At 36.8% G+C, this 24,363-nt stretch overlaps 2 protein-coding genes across 4 annotated transcripts in view; one reads left to right on the top strand and one right to left on the bottom strand.

Moving 5' to 3' along the window:
- The window catches only part of cwc27 (CWC27 spliceosome associated cyclophilin), a 106,167-nt gene extending 91,863 nt beyond the window's left edge, over nucleotides 1–14,304 (bottom strand). Inside the window, exons 1-9 of one of the 3 annotated variants that reach the window (XM_088629282.1) lie at nucleotides 13,896–14,304; nucleotides 12,378–12,474; nucleotides 7,144–7,256; nucleotides 6,114–6,257; nucleotides 4,013–4,111; nucleotides 3,574–3,677; nucleotides 3,087–3,156; nucleotides 1,887–1,966; nucleotides 1,380–1,416 (exon numbers count right to left, since the gene is read on the bottom strand). In XM_088629282.1, the coding sequence (XP_088485408.1) occupies nucleotides 1,380–1,416; nucleotides 1,887–1,966; nucleotides 3,087–3,156; nucleotides 3,574–3,677; nucleotides 4,013–4,111; nucleotides 6,114–6,257; nucleotides 7,144–7,256; nucleotides 12,378–12,474; nucleotides 13,896–13,937 (786 nt within the window). In that variant the 5' untranslated portion in view covers nucleotides 13,938–14,304. The remainder of the gene's footprint in view (nucleotides 1–1,379; nucleotides 1,417–1,886; nucleotides 1,967–3,086; nucleotides 3,157–3,573; nucleotides 3,678–4,012; nucleotides 4,112–6,113; nucleotides 6,258–7,143; nucleotides 7,257–12,377; nucleotides 12,475–13,895) is intronic. The other 2 variants (XM_088629281.1, XM_088629280.1) reach the window with 2 other exon arrangements.
- Nucleotides 14,305–14,690: 386 nt separating this feature from the next.
- On the top strand, nucleotides 14,691–21,194 carry srek1ip1 (SREK1-interacting protein 1). The gene is made up of 5 exons (XM_088629284.1): nucleotides 14,691–14,815; nucleotides 17,956–18,003; nucleotides 18,168–18,320; nucleotides 18,638–18,713; nucleotides 20,318–21,194. Exons 1-5 carry the CDS (start codon nucleotides 14,803–14,805, stop codon nucleotides 20,502–20,504), a joined length of 477 nt encoding a protein of 158 aa, XP_088485410.1. The 5' UTR covers nucleotides 14,691–14,802; the 3' UTR covers nucleotides 20,505–21,194.
- The last annotated feature ends 3,169 nt before the right edge of the window (nucleotides 21,195–24,363 follow it).

Below are 24,363 nucleotides of genomic sequence, written 5' to 3'. Positions count from 1 at the left end.
GCCCATGTCACCATCTCTCAGCTGTCCTATTAGGTACTCGAATAGGGCTCAGACTACAGTTAGTGAAAGGAGCTGATTTTTTTTTTATTTTCAGACTATTGCATTTTCTTCCCCAAATCCTCCATGTAGAGCTTTTTTAATCCATTATTTTGCTAACCACTTCATCCAATTCAGGGTCAAAGCAGAGCCGGAGCCTATCCCAGCAAGCAACAGGCACAAGGCAGGAATGGGACCCCCTGAATGGACAGACACAAACGCACACATATCGACATCAGGGCGAATTTTCCCAGAAGCCAACTAACCCAACAGTACATCTTTGGACTGTGGGGAAAAAACAGGAGCACAAGGAGGAAACCCACTTTAACACGGGGAGAACATACAAACTCCACACAGATAGATCCCAGAGTCTGAAACTGAACCTGGGGCTCCAGCACTGCAAGGCATTAATGCTAAACACTGCACCACCATGCTGCCCACAGAGCTTAATACTCTTATTTGAATACCCCTTCAAATAGGGCAGGCTCACCTGTGGAGTATTATTTTATGAACACAGAATTGCTCACCCTCTTCTTAAGGTCTTTAGGGTGGTCCATGTTAGGATTGTAGCCGGATGTTATTTGATTTGCTCTTAAGTCTCATGAACTCTAAAATGACTTGTGTGTGCTTGTTTAGTGCAATAATTACTGCCTGTTATTTGCCCACCACCATTTTGTTTTGCAATACATAACCTACTCAGCATTCCCTGATCAGTGTGGTTTTCTTATTTATAAATTGCTTGAACTCAGATTAGTTTAGGGAGTAACATTTAATTAATATTAAACTACCTGTTACTAATAGGCTATCAAGGCATCTGGAGGCTCTGAATGAACCCACTGGGAATGGCAGAAGAGTCTGACATCTCAAATTCTGCCATTTCAAGTATCTAATGGATAGCAATAGCATAAAGGAATAGGAAAACAGCATAGAGGCCATTAGCCCCAACATGATAGCAGGACACAGAAGCTGGTAATGCTTTGTTACTCTCACACCATAACAAACGAGTACAAGAGACTCACGTCTCCGTACTCATTCTGCAACAGAAATCCAAACCATCTAGAAGCAGAGCAGTGCAGGGGAAAGATCAAAAGGTTAGCTCATAGGAAAACGTCTTACAACATATTTCAACACTTTTATTTTTAATTTTAACCTGGTGAGAGAGTGTTAGCATAGGGGCAAGGCCAGAGTTTTAAGCTATGTGGAAATGCACCATCTCATAACTGTACTGCAGAGAACATTCTTACTATAAGGAAATCTTTCTTGTACAGATGGCATCAGTAAAGTACATTTGGCGGGAAATCGCAGCTTTTAATCACTTTAGGAAAGCGCAATATCCAACATACCTCAGATGAGTCTTCACTTGTTCTTTTTGAACTTTTTCTGTGAAAACAAAAATGAAGTCGGCATGTCTCTGGTGGACCATTCAAACCTTCTGTACAAATCCAAAACATCTGAAGAAACGTATCTTGCTGAGCAGTATTGTTCATATAAAGGCAAAAATAATTGAAAATAAATGGTTGCAAATATGATTAAAAAAAAGAAGTAAATGTTTGGTTGCTACTTGTAATGTCAATACACCTCAAAATACAAGAAACTTGTATAAAGTCTGAAACAACAGGGAAGAAAAATGCATTGCCATTATATATAATACACTACACAACTTTTATGCATTCATTCCTGCTGGATTCACACACAAGCAAACAGAAGCCTAACCATACAAAGAACCTTGAAGAAACAAGAAAAATCATCATGACAGTCTCCAGAATTGCAATGTCCTTGAGAACAGTAAAGCTTTGACAACAACATAGCCAGTTGTATAGATGCATTAAGAGATGATCTGTTTCATTCACCTGTCCACAGCAGGAACAGAGCTTAATCGTGGATCATCCTTAAGTAAATCGTGACTACTCTTACTTCTCCCTTTCATACTCTGCAAGACAAAAGAAGGTCTTAAAGTTACATTGGAACAGATAAGAAATAAAGAGAAAACTATTAAAGCCGTTGTGCCTTTATGTTTCAGTAAATTGGACGTGTAATATACAGTAAGTGCATGTGTCCTTTTAAGGGCAGTACTTTTTTGGGGTTACCAAATGTAAGAAATTATAAACATAGAAAAAAACCTTGATATAATATCACATGGAAGAATTAAAGGGTTAGAAGGTGAACCATTTATTTTCTTAAGTGGGCATTGGATTGCTTCAATGAATTCCAGCAAAGCATTTCCGTGATTTGAAGATTTCAGCTGTGCTGTTTTAGAGCATTTTGTTTTGTATGGTCTGAGCCCTTCAGATTCAAAAGATGCCAAAAACATTTGAATAATAGGCAATTACAGCAGCAGCAGGGAGTGAGCAATCAACTATGATGACCGAAAAACATTACCTAAGGTAAGAACACAGTTAACCTTTTAGGCCATTATCCTTTTTAAGCTACTGGTGTTATTATAAGATGCTCATATTTCCTGGTGCAATTATCTCCACTATTTATCCCAGTAAAAGACAGACAAATGAAAATGTAGAAATGCATTACTCTAATCTTCTTTTTGCTTCCACCACATTCACATTTATTCAGTGTTATTGCTAGTATTTTCAGAAATATCTGTATACCGATTACATTTAGAGGAAGGGAGTGTAGTCATTTTTGCTGCCAGAAGCAATTCATTAAGTTTTAGAACATTAAGCGTATATTTGCTACCAGAAGCAATTCATTACATTTTATTAAATTAGGTGTATTTATAAATGCCACACAGTCGAATTCAATACTCTGGCTTCATTCAAAGAAACAGCTGGATGAAATCCTTGGATCAGACAAGCTAGATGTGTCAAAGGGCTACAAACAAAAGGAGACCATTCATGTGTTATATTACTCATTTATAATAGAGATTTTAAACAAGCCACCTTAACGATATTCACTACTGTGGTACATTATGATACTGCAATTCAAAGAAGGCTTAAATATGTGGCGATATTAATTATGTTAAATGCTTCAAAAATGAAGTGGTGGGAAAAAAAGCAGCAGCTCTCAAAGGCAGTTTTGAGAGATGCTTACTTTACCTGGCTGACTTTATTCACCAGCTCTTCTTCCTCTTCAGCTTCCTCTCCAAATGACAGCAAACTGAAGTTCCTAACAGGAAAGGCAACTGTTACACTTTTTTAAAGTTAATTAGGCAGCCTCAGTAATCAGCGAACAGTTTTGAGCAGTGGAGAAGAACCGGTCAATTTGTGTTCTCAGAAAGCCACGCCTGTCCATCTTCTCCTTCTAGCCAATGAATACAAAACGCCCACAGTGAAGAGACGTCTTCTCTTAAAGACAGCTGTGTGTACAGCTGGGCTTTCCTTTACCCTTTCTTTTCGTCTTCCAAGGGTGACACATTTCAATACTGAAGGCCACACAAAACAAAATGTAAAAGATTTCAAGGGATTTTGAAACAGGAGCAACCAAAACATGAGAAAGAAACAGATGAGTGACAATTAGAATCTAGTTTTTCGTCTGGAGAGGGAAAAAAGGCCAATACACATCCACACTGAACTAAATCATTACTTTGTTGCTTTAGCCTGCGATTTCTTTCCTTCTTCTTTTTCTTTCTCCTTTTTGACTTTCTTTATTTCCCTTGGCACAATGTCATCAAACGGACTGTGTAAAACCTGTGTGGGAACAATATAGGGAAAGATGAGACTTAATTGGCATTAACGTAGTTTTGCTTAAATCATAATGTTTGTTTCTTTAAGAAACTTGGTTTGGATTCCTGAATTCACAATAGCTGATAATGTGAGCAAACGCGGTAAAAGGTTTTAGAATGAGCTTCCTCCATATAACAAAAGCTACCCAAATGACACTGCAAATAAAAAAAAAGCGATTCAAGTGTAAAAAAAAATAAGGCAGATGACGCCAGTGTTCTCCGAGTCACTTATTACACATCTACATACACGTCACTCTGTAGTGATGTATTGGTTTTAGACATTTCAGGAACCAATCTTACCTCAGTGGATCGTATTTTGTGTGGATTAAGAGGTCTTTCGTTTTGATCTGTTTCAACTTCTGCCAATCGCAACATATTGTATACTGTATCACCAGTCACCTGTCAAGCAAACCAACAGAAACTGAAACAATTTCTTATATAAAAGAAAATAATTCTGTGTCAATATACACACTATTTGATACAGAAGAGAAGAGTACTACAGTACTGTATGTATATTTTGAAAAGAAATGCTGTACATGCAATTATCTAATGTTTTTTGTCCTCTGGCAGCCTCACAAAGCCTCAGAAAGTCACCCTGATTGCCACTAATAATGAAAGTAATGTACTGCCTTTGTACAGCACTTATCCCATATTAACCTCTGGCTTCAAAAGAATACAGCATCACCAAGACCGCTATTTGAATGTGAACTCTTGAGTGTGAGCTTTTTCAGAGTTACATGACAAGATAAAAAGAACATGAGTTTGACATACCAAAGAGAGCAACCCTCTCTCAGGCCAAATGAAAGCACATGATGGGGCAGGATCACAAATTTAATTATTGGACAGTCTCACCAGAAGTATGATTAGGGCAGAAAGGTGAAGCTCTTGTTGAAAAACAATTAATTCCTTCTGTGAAGAACAGGAGTGTATATGTTCTGATTTCGAGTTTGTTTGCATCCTCTGATCTTGGTGTCTTAGTCAGAACTGATGAACAGATGGATTACAAAGCCTACAATATCTAGTACACAGGATATTTTAGCCAAAGCTTGGTGGCTTCTATCATGAAGAACAAGACTTAACACAAAGGGACTTTACAGCAGGGTTGCAAAAAGCATGCATCAAATTCACTGACCATACCAAATATGAGTGTGCTTTTCCCCACTATGTAATAGAATACAGACGACTCTCATATCTGTTCATTCTAATTTAACCCAGTACCGGGCAGAGGAGGATAGGCTCCCCCTTTCGAGCTTTGGTTCCTCTCCAGGTTTCTTCCTTCTTTAGTCTAAGGGAGTTTTTTTTTGCCACTGTCCCCTTAGGCTTGCTCACTGGGGGTACCGGCCTGGAAATCTGTAAAGCTGCTTTGTGACAATGTCCATAGTAGAAGCACCATACAAATAAAACTGAACTGAACTCAAAAAGGACTATAAACTCAATGCTCTCATTTTTGCTAAGGCTCTAGTAGAACGCACATGTATTGTATGAGATTAAAAAATAGATCACGTGCTGGCTGCAAAGGAGGAGCTGGAAAGGTTTTGCATGGAGGAGTGGTCAAATACCCCTCATGAGGAGCGGATCTGTTAAAGGGCTACTGGACCGCTTTCCTGGAGGTTATCAAAGCCCAAGAAGGTTGCAACATAAAATATGGATGTGGTTCAATAAGATGAATTATTTAACCTCATGCATTTCAAATTACATGCAAGAGGCTTAGACAGATGTTCCGTTTACACACACAATATCAAACGTCACAGAAGTCTTTCGTTTTCGATTTGTTTTGATTAGAAAATACAGAATGTACACCTGAAGGTTCATGTTAAATCTAGTATACAGTCAGTAACAGTTCATAGTGGGAATTAAAGAAAATAGGAGACTAATGTTTGCCACATTCTTACTTGCAGATTCAGATTTGACACTTCCTTCTAGAGACCAAAGTTTAGCTAAAAAGGAAGCTGAAAACAAAAGTACTAGAAAAGTAGAAAAGTTTCTACAATAATGTTAAGATTAATTATCTACACTCCAACTCATTAAGTTTAAGTGTGCCATTTTGGATATTATAGAGGGCTCGGTACTTTTTTGTGAACTTGATATTAGTTTTAAATTTTCAAAGTTTAATTTAAATTTTCAAACAGATTGCATTACAGCGGAATGCATAAAAGAGATTTACAATCCTTATTTGTTCTAAATCCTTAAAGGAGCAATGTGTACTAACTGCAAGTGCAATAGAAAAGATGAACAACAAAATGCCTGAATGCCCATTTAATCTCACTGTTTTCATAAAGAAATTGTATAAAAGAAAAAAAAAGAAAACTGCATAAAAAGACAACATTAACAACTATTAGCATAAACTAGGATTGTATCACTACAATAATAGGATATGAGCTTATTGTCTTCATATCTTTACCTTTCCAAAGATGGTATGTTTGTTATTGAGCTCATCTGCACGCCCCAAAGTAAGGAAGAATTGGCTGCCATTATCATGAGGGCCTGCGTTTGCCATGGCAACTAGACCTCTTCTGTTGAAACGTAGTCTGGAGTGGAATTCATCCTACAGGGAAGAAAGCAAAACCGACAAAAAGAAATTCTGTTACAAGGTCTTTCGCACTGAATACTCTTAGAAATAAGGACAACATGATCTCCAACATCTTTTTCAGATCATTACAAAATTTCAAACATTCTTATGAGCCAGTTTTTATTTAGAATATTCCAAAAAAAAACAAAAGGAAACCGCAATTTAACCATTCAAACAGTCTTACTGGTTGTCACTGTGTGCTGCTGCTTCATCCAATATGTTTGGACTTCCAACAACGACATATGCTTTTTCTTACAAAAACTCTTAAATAATGATAGAACTGGATTTTTTTTTTAAATCAAAGTCCAAGTACCTGCTTATTTATTATGTTTCATAACGCATTCAAAAAAAATCTAGACTCACTAATCTTGAGCTACATTAATTTAAGATTACTGTTACTAATGTAAGTTGATGTTGTCATTAGTACTGTAAATACAGGGTCTAGCTCTCATGAACTCTAACTCTTAAAAAGACAATTTTACAAAACAGTCTTAGATGAAGCACTAATGTTCACCCCTCAGTCAGGGCTACATTTAAAAAACATTCTGGTGAATTTAAAAAAAAAGGTTGTTTTTTTTAGTCCATGGTAATCTTCAGTGATGCCCAGCAATTAGAGATGAAGTATGCTAAACTCTTGATCTGCACTAGACAGCAGCCATCCAAGAAGAGCTAAAGTGGCGGCTCAGAACCAATTCACAGAACCGACGTTATAGTGATTAGCAGGAGCCATCAGAACACATGCTATCCAATGGAGAGCTAGATCTGATAGCACCTCAATAACTCCTTTTGCATGCTTAACATTAAAACAAGTGAGAAGCATGTTTATATTATCACAACAGAGATAAAGATAAAAGGAACTCACCTTAAACGGCCGGCCATAAACCGACTCACCACCAGACCCTGTGCCAGTGGGATCCCCTCCCTGCACAATGAATTCAGGGACAACACGATGGAATATTGTGCCATCATAGTACCCTGAAACACACAGAGCCTTCAGCTTTCCAACAAAAGTATTATGGGAAAAGAAAACTGGATGCAACAATGAATAGAAACATGAAGTGACATACACTATACTTGTCAATGGAAACTGAAGAAAAGTCACAGTTAGAAGCAAATCAGTTTGTAGAAACAGCACTGTCATTGTAACTACAGTAAATAATTACACTTCTAAATTGACTGCTTTGGCACACACCCTGAAGAAGGCTCCACAGCCGAAACGTTGTGTTTCCTTTCTTCTCTTTTCAGCATGGAATAAACCTTTTACTTGTTCCTTTGCTTAAAACTTTGTTTAAAAACGTTTTCATGTAAGACAAGGCCTAAGGCACGTTCTACTGTCCTGTACTTAAAGTGCAATAAAGTGTTACAGTATTACTTCTGAATGCATAGATGTTACTCTCGCCTCCAAGCCAGAATTTGTAAACCAACACCAACTCTAGGACTGTTTCCCAGTTAAACTGTGCTGCAGGAGGTCCCGTCCTTTAAAGAACGGCAGTCCCAAATTTTCAGACCAGTTATTAAATCTTGGCAACAAAATAAATGTATTGACATTACAGTACAATTTAAAAATCTGCAATCAAGCACAAAACCGTGAACATTGTGAATGTACTCTAAGTCACCATGTTTTCACAAACCTCTAGTCTCGCCACACGTGAGAGCGAGAATACGCATGAACTGTGACATGGTGTGGCCCTTCCTGCTCACTAGTCACTAGTAATGTAACAGCAAATAAGTTCAGGTGGTGAAGCAGACATTTCACTATAGCAATGTTCCAACATGATCTGCATGCAAAGTTAACAAGTTCCATTTATAGGTAAAACCATCTTGAGCAATATTTCTGTTGAATTAAAAGAGATGTGATGTGTTGCAGGCTTATTACCACTTTTGTTCTGAATATCAGAACATGGCACTGCGCATACCTGGAAATTTTATCTATTTTGTGATGTAAATTGGAGGTTTTACAAGTTACTGTATATATTTGACTTTATTGTGGTTTGGAATGCAGTCATCAATGTCGATTTTTTCTAACCCCAAACTATAAAAATAACGTTGCAGTTTCCCTTTAAGAAATGAATACTCGATATATATATAAATATCATGTCTATGTATAAATAAGTGATGTTGCTATAACCAGATAGCAATTTATCTTCTTCTTCAGCAGAAATAAAATATAGCAGTCAGGAGTTAAGAACACCAGGGTCACATGTTCTACTTTTAATTTGACAGTAAGGCCCTTATTAAGCAGGCAAAGCTATATATTTGATAAAGAAGGAGGAGAAAAATTGTCCACTGATCCATTGCAGTGTGTCTTCTTTACAAATAACAAATTACAGTAATATATGCTGCTGTTGGATCCTGCATTACATGTTTTTAATTACAAAACATTTAGCCTTATCTTACAAAAAGAAGGAAATAAAAACCAAATGTCTACAAGACAGAAACAGCTCTGGTCAAAGTGGTTTTTCACTAACAATTTAAGTAGTGTAATGAGCAAGGGAACACAGCTTACAAATATCGGTAGCTAGGACAGCATCTATTGAACAAAGAAAACTAAACATAAAATCAGAATTCTTTTAGGAGCTGAAATGTAAACACTGTAAACAATTTCTCAATGCGCTGCCATATAAAATATTTTAAGTGTTTATTCACCATATCTTACAATATGTATTATTGCATTTATGTTCCCTTGTGATTTCCATCACAGTAAAAACTTTTTTCAGTATTGGTCTTTCACACAAACTTAATTTTATCTCATAACAGTGATTAACAACACATCTCAGTATTTTAATTTACATTTTTGCTGCATTCTTCATCGCAACTGTAGAAAAATAATGGCCCATTCTCAGTTCAGTTTGGCTTCTGACGGTAGTAGTGGAATTCATTTTTCCACAAACACAAATTAAACTAGCACTCAGCCAATGCAGTAGTCCCTTACTTCACAGGGAATTCGGAAGTTTGCTACAAACTTTAAAAAACCAACACTGAACTGAAGAAACTGCAGAGCCAATTTAAGTGCTAAGTGGGCCAGTAAATTCTGTGACATGTTGCTACTAATGGAGTCGACACACTCCACGCTCAGTTTAGCAATTATGTATAAACACTTTTGCTTTGTAAAGGGCCTGAAATTTAGTAGTATGTAATTACCCATTCAAAGCTTTGAACAGAGTCCAATTCATAAACACACATCTCTTGGAAAACCAACTATTGAATCTCTTGGAGAAGATAAGACACAAGAGAATGAGTTTGAAGGTAAGAATGTGGTTAAAGTTAATAATATAAATGACCTTGAGTGTTTAAACTATTTGTTCAATAAAGATATGAGAATGTAATGTTGCGTGTGTTGTTTGTTAAATAAAACTCTTTATATTACTATGACTTAGATGAAGATCAGACACATTTTAGGAGCTATTCATGCGGAAATCCAGATAATCCCACAAACTTTTTCTCACAACTGTACTTTATTAGCTGAGTAGTTACTCTTGCAATTTCTTACATTAAGATAAGAACAGACCATTATTACTCACATCAAATAACATAGTTTAAGTTGAGGGTGGACAACTGCTGAACCTAGTTGATAAACAGTCTTGTTCTATTTTTGGACACTTCAAAATTAATAGAAACTGAATGACAAAAAGATTAAGACCTTGTGTAATTGGCCAAAATCAGTTGCTCAGAGCTTGTCTTTAACATTGTTTTTTAGCCATTTTCCCCATTTAACAATATCTCTCAACACCTTTAATTAGGTTTTCTTTTTTTGAAATGTGCGATGCTGACAGTTACCACTTATAAAAAAAACCTTCTTGGGATGTGCTAATTGCCAAGTTGTTTGTTGCTTGAAATTGGCACTTTTCCAATGATAATTATATTTATAAACTGACAACATGAATATACCATTTCTGCATTTCTGATGTATTAAATGAAAGGATGTCAAAGTGCTGAACCTTTTAGATCAATAAGATTAAATAGGCCACAGTGTATCATCAAATGTCAGAGCAGAGTTTAAGAAATGAGTAGGAACTTTAAGCCTAATATAAATTAGGACTAATGATCCTTTGGCACTAACATATGGGTTTGTCCATGACAAAATAATGAACATCCAGGAAAATGCCACCTCAAGATTCTGACTTTTCTTGCATTGTGTAAAGAGAAAGAGGTTCAGTATAAAACAAGGCCAGATAATTAAGATCAATGATGAAGATCTGCAGAGACAGGCCATCCAACACACATATTGCTGCTTCACAGTGCTGGGGCCCAGCCAGTTCAATGCCAGACATGGGGTGTTACCTGCGCAGTTTGTAGGTTCTCCCTGTGTGTCCTCCGAGTGCTTCAGTTCCCTCCCACAGCCCAAAGACATACTGAGAAAACTGGTGCGAGTGTGAGTGCAAGCCCGTGTCCGTGTGCCTGCCCTGCAACGGACTGGCGTCCCATCCAGGCGGTATCCTGCTTTGCCTTCAGAGGGCCAGACCAGGTCTTTTTCAGCTCCAATCCATATTTTTAAACATTTTACAATCACTAGTTATCTTTTAGGCTAAACACCTCATTTGGAATGACCACTTCTGAGCTTTTCTTTCATGTCTTGGCTCATGCCTCCAAACCCCACTACTACACAAGGGATAATATAAAAATGTGGGCAGACTTTTCTGATGTGCCCACCTTCAAGCTTGAGGGGGGCATGGGGCTCACTGCCATAGAGAGCCCCGACAGTTTAATCCTGCCCTGAACTTGGCGACACTCAGCCAGCTATATGCCATGGGTTGGGAATCCCATTCAAGATTGGCTGGTGAGGCAACTCGGGGGAAATATGTATAAATAAATCTACACAACTAAAATGTAAAAATTGGAGATAATCCTTACATGCAAATGGTTGGTCATAAGGCCACAGAGGTATGGTTGACCTCCTATATCTTTGTTGCTGCAGATGTCAAGAATGGATTCCAAGTCCCAAATATCTGAATCAAGCATAAGTAATGTTTGATCTGCCACCTGTATGGAAACACTACAGCAGCAGGACTTATTTTGCATAGATTCTAGAGAGGAGCTACTGTACCTGACTATCCATACAGAAGCACTCGGAGGTCTGCTGGTATTCCATCCATTCATTTTCTAATTGCTTTACCCAGTACAGGATCGTGGGAGAGCTGGAGCCTATCCCAGCAAGAAAAGGGTACAAGGCAGGGTACACCCTGGACAGGACACAAGTCTATCACTGGGCAATAAGACACAGACACGCATGCACTCACACCAGGGCCAATTTTCCCATGTTTAATGTTTAAAAATTAGCATTTTGAAATGTTTAAGCAACAGCAGAGTCAAATCCAGCCATCTGTTTTCTAACTGCTCCATCCATTACAGGGTGGCCAGTACATCTCAGGGCAGACACACAGATGCACATACTCACATCACGCCAGTTTTTCCAGAAGCCGATTAACCTACCCATGCAAACACCAGGAAAACCTACAAACTCTACACAGATAACACCCAATGTCTGGAATTGAACCCAGGGCCCCAGCACTGTGAGGCAGCAATGCATGTGCTGAATGGGCTATCTCTGCAGATCTTCATCATTGATCTTAATTATCTGGCTTCGTCTTATACTGATCCTGTCTTTCACTTTACACAATATAACCAGAAGCATAAGTCAGGATCTTGAGGTGGCATTTTCCTGGATTTTCGTTACTTCATTAATGTCTTCAGGCTGTGGGAGGAAACCGGAGCACAGAAAGAAAACCCACATGAACACAGGGAGAACATACAAACTCAGGAAACACATACAAACACCTCAGGAACTGAACCTAGGGCCTCACCGCTGTGAGGCAGCACGGCTAACCACTGCACCACTGTGCAGCACACATGATAAGGCCCCTGATACCCCTCCCACAGCTGTCTCTTGATGCATGTAGACAAGTTCAGCTCAGGTCATGAAGAACAATTAATGTTCCACTGTCCCACATCTGTCACTGAGCCCTAATGCCCTTCTTTTTTCAACAGTTTATGTTACATTCTTCCTACACTTCTCTCCAGGCACATCTGCACAGGTTAGCTTTAAGATTTACAGCTGCCAGGAAGAGAGGAGAGACATGAAGCAAAAGTGCACCTTACCTTCCATACACAGCTGAAGAAAATTCCGGCATGCTTTTGGGGCTTCTTTAGACCAAAGCTCCACATCGATATCCCCAGCTGTTGTCTTTAATAAGACCTAAATGAAGCAACAATTTCTTTTACCTTACCAGTAAATGAATCTATTATTTAAGTTATATTTCAGTACATTATGCAGAATACACTACAATTTTACATTAAACCTCAGATTTTCTTCTAAGAGGTGCAAAGTCACATTGGCCACAACATCTCATTTTAGCTAATCTCAGATCATTGGAAACATGACCCTCCTCTAACTGAAACCTGAGAGATTTACATTAATAATAAAGAGGGGTCCAAGATGGGCCGAATTAGCCTTAAAGGTTTCTTATCATGCTAAGACCTGTTACTTCTGCAACAGACTGACCCGTCATTAACCTCAGTTAATGTCAGTAACCTCATCCTCAAAACCTCATTGTATTAATCTCACAACTTTATTAGACAGATCCATGTTTCTAAATAATAATCAATGTCATAAAGTAGGAAGATAATGACTGTGTGCAGCTATAAACTTCTGGAATAATAAATAATTTTAGCCTACATCTCTCGCTCTATACTGACTACACAATATTCCTTATCATATTCAACCACCAGCTCCCTGTTTAATAGCATCTGCGTGGATTTTGTCAGTGATGGTCAGAAGGAGAAGGAAACATTAATCATTGCCGGTAAAAAGCAAAAATCAACTTTGGAGGACTTCTTTATTTTTTATTTTTCGCCCTTTCATTTTTGTTCTTATTAGACAATACCAAAAAAAATATTTACAAAAAATAAATTCCTACTAATATTCTTAACATCCAGTGCCATTCAAGTATGTCTCTAATGGGCCCCAAACATTCCTATACTCATAAAGTTTCCCATGTAAATTATATTAAATCTCTTAAAATTTTACTTGTTATATAGCCTCTTTAGTCCATTCTTTGTACGACGGTCCTGTACTGTCCTCCCCTTTTCGCAATATTATATTTTAAGCAATAGTACAGAGAGTCAAAAAAGTAGTTTTATATTGAACAGCTACTTTAACCTTTGATAAATCACCAAGGATACATGTAATGGGAGTAAGTGGAACTGAGATATTTAGGTGCCTGAGAGCTTTCCCTACTGTGGAGGTCCAGAACGACTGTATGTGCTGACAATACCATAATAAGTGCAATAATGATCCTTTATGTGTGTTACATTTGGAACACATTGCTGTATTATGCCACTTCATCTTTTTCAATTTTTCTGGGGTATAACAGAGTCTGTTTAAAATTTTGTACTGAAGCAGTTTGTTATGTATAGCTCTAAATGGATAACTAACATTATGCCACACAGTATCTGGAGTCAATGTTGAACTGAAGCAACACTTGTGCAAAAAATTACCATGCTTGTTTTCCTAGAGCAACGAGCACACCAAATGGAGTTTTATGCAGGACAAAAGAGCAGGGAATTGAATGTTAAATTTACATACAGTATAGCACAGTAATATGGATAAACACTCACCTTGCCGTTAGTCGGGGGTTCTTGTATGTAAATGTTACTCATCTTGGTCCCTTATAGCTTAAAACAACACAAAAGCCCCACACCTTAAAAATCGCCCGCGATGTTCAACAAAAATATATAAACTCTTTCAGATTCCCACTGTGAAAATCCCACAATCAACCTAAATTGAACGAACAGACCACCATGTTGCTAAAGTATATAAAAAAACTGGCTCAACCACAATAAGCAGGGGGTAACTAAAGAATATTAACGTTTTACTTAAAATATTAAGTATTTTAAAGAACAGTTTTAATATTTAAAACATTTTTTTAAATTAGAAAGTTTGTTCGTTTCTATTTATATAAAATGAAATGTATTACTTAAATCATCCTTTTAAATGTAGCCTTTGGTTTAGCCCTGTTTTCTCAGTGTTACACACTAAATACACCCCACGGAAAACATGTGAACTCCGCTGATTAACTTTTCATTCCTCTTCTTTTTCGGAAATGTGATGTTGTAATTTTGGAATAATGTGTATGTTAAACGTTATACAAGTTTGAAAGTTAATAAATTATAACCAGACAGTAACTAAGCCTCTGTAGTTTATCTGCAGTGTACTTTGTGTAACTGTGAGTTTAACATGAATATTGCAGTAATTCAAAATTATCGTCACATCCTACTTTGCTACGTTCATACTTTTTGTTTTAGGAGAAGCAACAACAAATGAATATTATTTATGTTTTTTTTTGTTTTATTACAAAAGTCTAAGATGTTTAATATGATGTAATACAACAAGACGATGAAAGTGATTCTTGTTTCCTATGGGAGTGCATTAATTGGTGGAGCTTTCGGGAAGTTTTGAAAGTGAGGTATACGCTCTGAATTTCGGAAAGCTTTGGTTTTATTTTACGGATATCTTTGTCTCGCCATGGCTCTTCCAGGTTGTTATCTTTCGAATCTTTGAAAATCATCTTGTGTGAATGCGTGCTGACAGTATAGGTTTGGGGGGGAAAGCAAATTAAGGTTTGGGGAAGATACTGTCTCTACGCCTGCAGTGAGAATTTTCTAGCAATCCTGAGCTACAGTAGCTGTGTTTTGGGACTCTGAAGTACAGCAAGACGTATTGTAACTAAGGATGTTCTCAGTTTAATAGATATATTTTTATATTTTAGTTTTCATCTTATAAGCTAATTCCAGAGTTTGCCTAAAGATATCTGAGTGACTGGAAGCATACAACAAATAAACGTAGTCTTTCGTGTGTTCAGTGCAGAAGTCATGTATAGTATAGAATGAATAACAGTAAATGCCTGGGGGTCCTTGTGTATTCTCAAAATCTGTGCACGCTGCCATCACGGATCAGAGATTTTTTTTAAGGGTGATCATTAATATGAATGTAAAAAGAGGTTGCAGACTTTAAGCGGCCATTCGGCCCCTGTAACGCATTTGGCAGTCAGTAGCTGAACCGAGGCTCTCGTCCGCTCATTCCTTTCAAGAATCCGGGTTTGTTTAGTGTAAAGATATTAACTGAAACTGTTTCTGGAGCCGTATCAGAGTATGATTGTTAGATTTACAGTTCACTACGTTAATTGGAGTTTAAAGGCACTGTACATCTAGTGATTATTCACGTTCTGTTTATGTTTTGCTTAATACGCTTTTCATTACTACAAGCTTTTACATCCTTTTTAAGGTTTAGTTAGTATAAGACTTAAACTGGTGTAATTTCAGCATCCGTGAGGGCTGATTTCAGATGTGTGAAGAGAAATTTATGTGTCGTCTGCTGGCATTTTAGGTACATGTGACTGTCTTGTTTTGGTGTAAACTAGTTATTTTCCATTGATAGACTAGCTGTTACTGCCCTGTATAAGTCTGGAAAAAAACATTGTTTAATAAGGGAACAATTTAATCACACTGGAATTACGATTCTGAGATTAGTATATGGTCTAATGTAATGTATCAAGGTGCTTCCGTCCTAAATAATTCTAAATTAAGTGCCTGACATTAGCTAGGTAATGTTAGGTATGTTTTTGTTTAAGCCATTGTCTGTTGTGTTCTGAATTGGGTGCTTAGAATCTTGGGCTTCTTGAATAAAGTAATCTGATAAATTAATAGTAATAATAATTATCTTTCAGATCATAGCTCAAGGCTTTACAAAAGAACAACACTGCTATTTTACCTCCATAAACCCATTTTCCACAGTTCTGGAAAATATTTGAGAGAGTTTCTTGGCTGAATTAAAGTTAAAGTAGTCTGGTTTTGAGATTAAATGAGTGCAGTAGTGCTTGTCTCCAGTTGTAGTGAGATCATTTAGAACTTGAGTCACATCTTAATTAAAAATAAGGAAAATACTGTCTTAATATTTTAGCACAAAAAAGTTCTGAATAAATAAAACTAAATATAAATATAAATCTACATTATTTTTAACCAAGCAGTTATCAATTAAAGTCTAAACAAGACTGATGCATTAACTTTGCAGCGCTTAAAAAAACATGTGTGGCTGTTTCTTTTATGGTGTATTTAGCTCAGGAAGTCATTTTCTGTCTTCTATTACATTTTTAATAGAACACATTGATTTTGAATTGTTACTCTGAAAGGTTGTACATATTTGCTATTGACTCATTACATAAAAACGTGTTGAATGTCACAGTACATCAAAGAGATATTTGCTGTAAAGAAAGACGTTGCCAACCCACCATTGACTTGATGAATTGTCGTTTGGTGTTTCAGATAGTTTATATCTTTACATGTGCCATTTGTAGAGGTTTTTTTCATCCAAGGTTTTAACCTTCATTTTAGCAGTTCTGGTTTTGAGATTAAATGAGTGCAGTAGTGCTTGTCTCCAGTTGTAGTGACATCATTTAGAACTTGAGTCACATCTTAATTAAAAATAAGGAAAATACTGTCTTAATATTTTAGCACAAAAAAGTTCTGAATAAATAAAACTAAATATAAATATAAATCTACATTATTTTTAACCAAGCAGTTATCAATTAAAGTCTAAACAAGACTGATGCATTAACTTTGCAGCGCTTAAAAAAAACATGTGTGGCTGTTTCTTTTATGGTGTATTTAGCTCAGGAAGTCATTTTCTGTCTTCTATTAAATTTTTAATAGAACACTGATTTTGAATTGTTACTCTGAAAGGTTGTACATATTTGCTATTGACTCATTACATAAAAACGTGTTGAATGTCACAGTACATCAAAGAGATATTTGTTGTAAAGAAAGACGTTGCCAACCCACCATTGACTTGATGAATTGTCGTTTGGTTTTTCAGATAGTTTATATCTTTACATGTGCCATTTGTAGAGGTTTTTTTCATACAAGGTTTTAACCTTCATTTTAGCAGTTCTGGTTTTGAGATTAAATGAGTGCAGTAGTGCTTGTCTCCAGTTGTAGTGACATCATTTAGAACTTGAGTCACATCTTAATTAAAAATAAGGAAAATACTGTCTTTAATATTTTAGCACAAAAAAGTTTTGAATAAATAAAACTAAATATAAAACTTATATATTATTATATAGTATAATATAATCATCATCATTCTGAGAAATGGTCCTGTAGTGACTTACACACAATAATTTTGAAACATTTGATTCAGCTTTTGAATCTTGAACTTAATTAAATTCGAAAGGCTTTTCACATTTTATATTTCCTTTCCTGAATACTTTATTCACCTCGGGAGGTATTATTTTAGTCTCCTTAAAAGGGTTTGGAAAAGAGCCCTTTTCAATAAGGTAATTTTCAGATGATTTTTGTTAAGAGCCTTTTTGCTACAGAAGGAGAAGTGTCTAATTAATAGTAGTGGAACAAAAAGGTAATTATGAAGGTGCAGTGCACTTACCTAGAAGCGTAAGGATTTCCTTTCTTGCTGCCTGTGTTTGATTCATGAATTCAAGCTTTGGAGTACTTGACCTTTTAACTGCAGGGAGGTACTTTAAATGTACGGTGCTTTACTGTGACAAAACTCCCCCAGAAGTTCAAGCTTCATCTTTGAGAGACACTTTGAAATTTTGAGGAAAGCTGAAAAAATGAATAGGATTTCATAGTGCTTGAAATAATGTCACATTATTTCTCATTAAAGGTCCTAACAAGGATAATATCAGGGCAGGATGCAAGAAGTGTGGATACCGTGAGTATTTTCCTGTTGTTTCTCAAGATTTTTTCAGTTGCTCTGTAATTAACCTGTCACCTTTTTTTCTTGAAGAATGTATTAATGAGTTGTAGTCTTTAAAGGGAATGTACAGGGGGTAATTTCTCACTTCTCATGTCCAGCTTTGGTTGTTTCCATTTCAGCTGGTCACTTGACCTTTGAGTGCCGAAACTTTGTGCGTGTGGATCCCAGGAAGGACATCGTCCTGGATGTGAGCAGCACCAGCAGTGAGGAGAGTGAGGAAGAGGAGCAGGAAGTTCTGAATGAACGAGTGCAGGCAAGCTCGACTGCAAAGAGTAAGTACCTGCCTGCTTCTGGATTGGATGCCAACATCCCTACTAAATAAATCAATTAGGTGGACAAGTGAGAAAATGCATCCTCAATTGAATGAAGGGGAATACTGCATGTCTTTTAGAAAATTAGTGCAGACGTTTTGTATTTTGTGAAATTTTAACTTGTTCACAGCCAGGGTATTTGTTTTCTTTTTTTTTCAGGTTTGACTTGACTTTCCATAGACATTTAGATGTCACAGTAATAACATTCCTGTTTAGCTCTCAGAAACAGAAATTTGTTTAAACGAAAAAGCAGGATCAGAAAAATGTTTTCCTTGCAGGTTCACACGAGGAGCCCAAGGGAGGGCAGCAAAAAAAGAAAAGTAAGGACAAATCACACAAAAAGAAAATAAAAAGGTAAAGTCTTTTTAAAAATTTTTTACTGTACATATATATTTATGACTTAATTGAGGCCACAAATGTGATCTCCTTTCCTTAACTGTACACTTTACTTCTACCTCAACGGAGCTTCTTTTTATTCAACATTTTTTTTTATTTGAAACATCTGGGGAGAAACAATTTTTCCCTTTAGCCTTGAACAGGATTTCTTGCCTGGGCATTTGCTTAAGTGGGCTTCATCTTTGAGGCCTTGTGTTGTTTAGAAGTGACTCATCTGTACTTTTCCCAAACACAGTTGTGCTAAGTGGTTTCAAGTCCCATCTAAGTGGTCCCATCTGACTTTCTATTTTCTGTCTTAGCTTGGTACAGCCAGTCCTGGTTACTTGTTTAGGATTGGCTTCTGAAGATGAATGGCAGTCACTGTCTGTTCTCATTCTTTATTGGTCAAACTAAAGAAGCAAATTCAGGGAGTATTACATTTCTGATTTTATAGAGATTATGGCCCTACTTTGAGAAGTAAACGTGCTTCTCAAAATACCTTTCTGCTTTGTAGAAAGGTTGGTCCCATATGCCTTTACTGTGGTAACTGCCCCAGGGATTATGGAAATGTAAGTCTCGTTTGGAAGAAGTTTTCAAACAATGCCCATTCTGAAAATAAGTCACGGCTAACCTTGAAATTTTGAATTACCTCTGTGACAGTTCGTGATGTTTTATTGCTTATTGTTAAGAAATAAATTGCCTTTAAAATGAAGATTAAAATGAAGGCCATCTCCATGCAAAAGGTTTTTTTTCCCAGAATGCGACAGTCACAGACAGGAATGCAGAAGCCAGATTATTAAAGTAGCACTGCATGCACCCTCACTTAAGCATAAAGAAATAAATAATACTAATAAGAATGTGTTTGCAAAGTGCCTTAAGGTATATAAGCAGATTCAAAATAAAAAAGAAATAATGTATTTATTCAGCATGCAAAATATTTATTCCTGCAGAATAAACAGACAATACTGGAGTTGTTTTTTGTTTTTTATTTGCATTTTCACACAGTGTTGAAAATGTTTTTCATTGGGTCACTTTGTCAAACCTGTAAACGAGTCAGAAATGTTTTTTCTGCACCCAAAGCAAGAACTTTGTAGTAGTAATGTTTTTTTTTTTCAGCAGCAACAGACCCTTCTGCCATTTATTATTAATATTTAACAAAATATTCTGTTTGATATATTACTTACAAAAAGATCTGTCAATTCTTCACCACAGTTTTGGATAGTTTACTATTTTTAGTCAATTCTTTAAATTCTTAGCTTACTCCAAGTCAGCTAGTCAGCATATTATTTTGTTTTTCATGTTTATACTTATTATTAATACTTATTTTATACTTATTAATAATACTTATTATTCTTCTAAGTTTCTTGGTTATGCTAATTTAGTTTTTAGATATTTAAAATAATCTGTTTCAGTCACAGTTCACAAACCCTCATTGATTTAGTGTTCGATGTTTTACTCCTGTGCGTCTAAAAAACCTTTTTCATGCAGAGATCCAGTGAGCATACGGTCACTTGACTTATCCTGTATCATCTGAAACAACTGCTGCCTGATCCCTCTCCCGTTTTTCACGATCACATATACAGGTCCGGCACATCCTCCGATGAAGAAGAACATCACAAAAGGAAAAAACATAAAATCCACAAGAAGAAAAGGAAAGGTGAAAAAAAGCACAAAAAGGAAAAACAGCACAAGAAGGAAGGAAAGAAGACCAAAAAGAGAAGCCATTCTTCATCATCGGACAGCTCGAGCATTTCATCAGACAGCAGTTAGTTCGACAGAAATTATACAGACTGGACTTCCTGCCTTTTAAAAGAAGAGTGTGCAGTTTAGAGCTTCATTATATATTTTGATTTTTAATTTTTGGGGTGTCCTAAGTGCCAGTACTATAAATGTGTAATTAATCTGATATGCCATCAGCAGTTATATCTAAATCTTCTTAGATCTCTGACACATCCAATGAGTAGTGTTACGGAATGATGTAGTATTATGAATATGGCATCTGGCTTCTGAGGTACGTTCATTAAAATTGCCCGTTGCTTGTCTCATAAGTAGTATTTTGAAGGGTTTTATAACCATCATTCAGTAAAGAGCATACAACTTTGAAAGCTGTTTAGGTTTATAATTTGCTGGGGGGTTTTTTGTATTGTGTCCAAACATGATACTGCTAAAAGTACAAAAAAAACTATTTTTATTTGACTTTTCCTTTCTTTGGGGATTTAAGTTTTATAGATACTGTATCTAACAGGAAGGAGAAAAACACCTTCTTTAGTATTTCATCATTCTCTCTGAGCAAATACACTTCTGAAAAACAAGATATCTGTAATATCATTCTTCATATTGTGTATATTCTGGATTTTTATGATCAACAGCAGATTTTTCTTTCACCCAGTAATATTTCTTGTTCTGTATTTTGAGACTGTATTTCTTGGATAATAAATTCGAGATTGTTTTTCAGCTGAATTTGTGGCATTTTTCATGGGTTTAATGGGTGAGATGTAAAGCATTACCAAAGAGTACAGTATCTATTTATTGTTGTAGTCTTCTTATTTATTGTTATTGTCATCCTGTAAAGCGCTTTGAGAAGCCACCTTTAAAGGCGCTATATAAAATAAAGTTTTTTATTATTATTATTATTATTACTACTATTTCTACTATCAGATGTGTCTGTTATGAGTCATGGCTCGTAAATCAACATCAGCATGGTGGATGATGGTAATTGAGGCTGTTTATGAACCTGTGAGTCCAGGTAGCAGCTATGGGATAATGAAACATGATTATCATGTAAGACGGGTGCTCCACTTCCAGAGGACCACAGTGTCTGTGGGTTTACAGTCCACCTCTGCTCTTAATGAACTGTTCAAGCTAGTCATTATCCTGATTGCACCCGTTCAATACTCTCAAACTCTTCTTGTATGCTTCAGCTGCTCATGATTTAAAAAAGGCCTAAACCTAGAAATCTTGCTAGATTCAAGCCCTCAAGAAGCAATAACATTCCAGGGCAGGTGTCTGCAATCAGGTCATGGAGGGCCTAATTTTCATTCCAGCTGAGCTCTGACCACCCTAATTGGATTGATAAGCTGCTTTATTGGGAGGAGTTAACATACTTTCCAGGTCTTTGCTTACTGACCTATTGGAAGAGTGGTGATACTAGCTACTGCACAACCAACACTCTAGTACTCTAGTTTTTCATTTAAAACAGAAGTGAACTATAATATATATCAGCAGGTTGTCAATCTTGGTAATGGTATTCTAGCTGAGCTTTTAGTTACATAGTTCAACCTTTTATTAGCTTAATAATAGGATTCATTCAAACTGTTTGACTGTTTTCAGCTTTTTAAACAAGCTGGAGGTAGGTTTTTAACTATTGCATTTCTTAAGTAAAATCCCCAAAATAAAATAAAAAAATCTTTGTGAATATCCAGCAACTTATATCAATTAAGGCTTTAATTAGGTAATTAAGCTCAGCTAGAATGAAAACCAGCAGGCACAGTCCTGCAGGACCAGAACTGGGACCTCCTGGGGTACATAACAGGCTTGCAATCCAGTCCTGCAGGGCCAGAACTGGGACCTACTGGGGTACATAACAGGCTTGCAATCCAGTCCTGCAGGGCCAGATGGCTTCTGGTTTTCCTTTCACCAGAGCCCTTAATTATCCAATTGAACCTTAATGATCCAATTGGACAAGCTGAAGCCTTTTCTTGTTCTTGTTTCTTATTTAGTCGCTCCACATTTGGGCTGGAGTTGAACACCTCTCATTTATAATACGTTTCCCAAGTCAAGAACAATGAAACCTATAAATAAATGCATTTATAAATTATTATTATTAGACCCATTAGAAAAAGTATCAATAAGGCGCAATGCATTATTAGAAAAATTTGTAGTCCACTACCTTGGATTTCCCTTCTGCTGCAAAAGATGGAAAAAAATACATAAATAGTGAAATTTGTTGTTTTGTTTTTCGCTTCTTTATAAGAGTTCTCGTACTCTTTGTCTACCGAATCTACCAGATCACAGTCCCTAGATGCCACATCTATGTCACAGTGATATCTCAAGGTGATAAAGACTTTCTTCACCATTATGCAACATACACATTTCTGCTCACCATTTTTTCATTTTAGTCCTTTTGATGGTGGTTGGTGGTTGGCATTAGGATGGTGGCTTGGTTACAGCTTTCAGCTCATAAATGGATGATCGTAGGCTCAAATCCCAGGTGGGCTCACTGCTGTTGTATCCCTGTTCCACACTTTTGACTTAAAGAATCAGTTAAATAGGTCAATTATAATTAATCTATCAGTTCTCTAATGTCTTTATCCAATACAGGGCCACTATGAACCTGAGCCTAGAATAATAATAATGAATCCACCCATCCTCTAACCACTTCAATGGGCACAAGGTGGGAAACACCCTGGATGGGACGCCAGGCTATCACAGGGCACACACCGACACAGAAACAAACACACATTCAGACCAGGGCACATTGAACAAAAGTCAAATAACCTACTGTGTCTTTGGGCTGTGGGAGGAAACCAGAGCACCTGGAGGAGACCCATGCAGACATGGGGAAAACATACTAACTCCGCACAGACTCCACCCCAGGTCCAGACTGTAAAATACATGTTAAGGAAAAATTCTATTCATGTATAACTACAGGGATAACTGTATAGATGTCTATTCATGTTAGAACAGAAGAAAGGTTCTTTGACTGAGCAGCTGCTCCAGTTTATTTACACAACGATTGCTGTCCTCAGCCTTTTCAATCTTGTAGCTGCATTCAGGTAAATTTAACCTTTTGGATCCTCCTCACTCTGTCATGTACACTGGAGTGACCCCATATTCGTCAATATTAATAGCTCACCTGTTTTTTGAACTCTTCATAATCTTCTGTTGCTCCTTTTAATCTAAACTCTGTTTAGACTGTTTGTGCTGAAAAATTACTGTGACTCCTATTTACTCAAATGAATAAGTTGGTAATCCTGGGCATTATACTGTATACACACAATGCATAATACATATACACCCACTTGTATTTAATATCCTTGTTTTGATATTTTAGATTCCGTAGCTTTAATCAGCCTTTTTATGAATAAGTGCGTAACTCAGCCTTGTGAGGGTGCAGTGTGAGAGATGTGAAGTTCATTAAGTCTGACATACTGTAATATGGTATTTTGTTCAGTAAATAAGGCTCTTTAATGTCAGAGAAAGCTTCCTCCTTCATTCTCCTGAAAGCAACATGCTCGCCTTGTAAAAATGAGCCTTTTCAGTGTAACATCACATCTATTAACTGAAGGTGGTTACTAGCTACTCACTGCTAAACACCACCTGTTTAAATGCCACCTTTTGGAATGGAATATTTTTTGTAGAGTTTTGTATATGTAATGGCTGCACAGTAATGGCTCCACTATCTGTGTGGAGTCTGCATGTTCTCCCTATGTTCTCGTGGGTTTCCTCCGGGTCCTCCAGTTTCCTCCCACAGTCCAAAAACCTAATTGTATGTTAATTGGATTCTGGAAAAATTGGCCCTGGTATGAAAGTGTGTGTCTGTGTGTATGCCCTGTGATGGACTGGTGTCTTGTCCAGGGTGTATCCTGCCTTGCATACAGTAGGCTCCAGATACAGTAGGCTCCAGCTC

The sequence above is a fragment of the Lepisosteus platostomus genome, chromosome 4, assembly GCF_059453375.1.
Source record: "Lepisosteus platostomus isolate fLepPlt1 chromosome 4, fLepPlt1.hap1, whole genome shotgun sequence".
NCBI lineage: Eukaryota > Metazoa > Chordata > Actinopteri > Semionotiformes > Lepisosteidae > Lepisosteus > Lepisosteus platostomus.
The sequence above is the reverse complement of the archived record's forward strand: the minus strand, read 5'-3'. Positions and strand labels throughout refer to the sequence as shown.

What these genes read in the sequence shown, in the direction of transcription:
- srek1ip1 (XM_088629284.1), top strand. An exon ending in GGCAAGCTCGACTGCAAAGA is followed by an intron (nt 18,321 to 18,637) that starts GTAAGTACCTGC and finishes TTTTCCTTGCAG; the next exon opens with GTTCACACGAGGAGCCCAAG. An exon ending in CACAAAAAGAAAATAAAAAG is followed by an intron (nt 18,714 to 20,317) that starts GTAAAGTCTTTT and finishes TCACATATACAG; the next exon opens with GTCCGGCACATCCTCCGATG.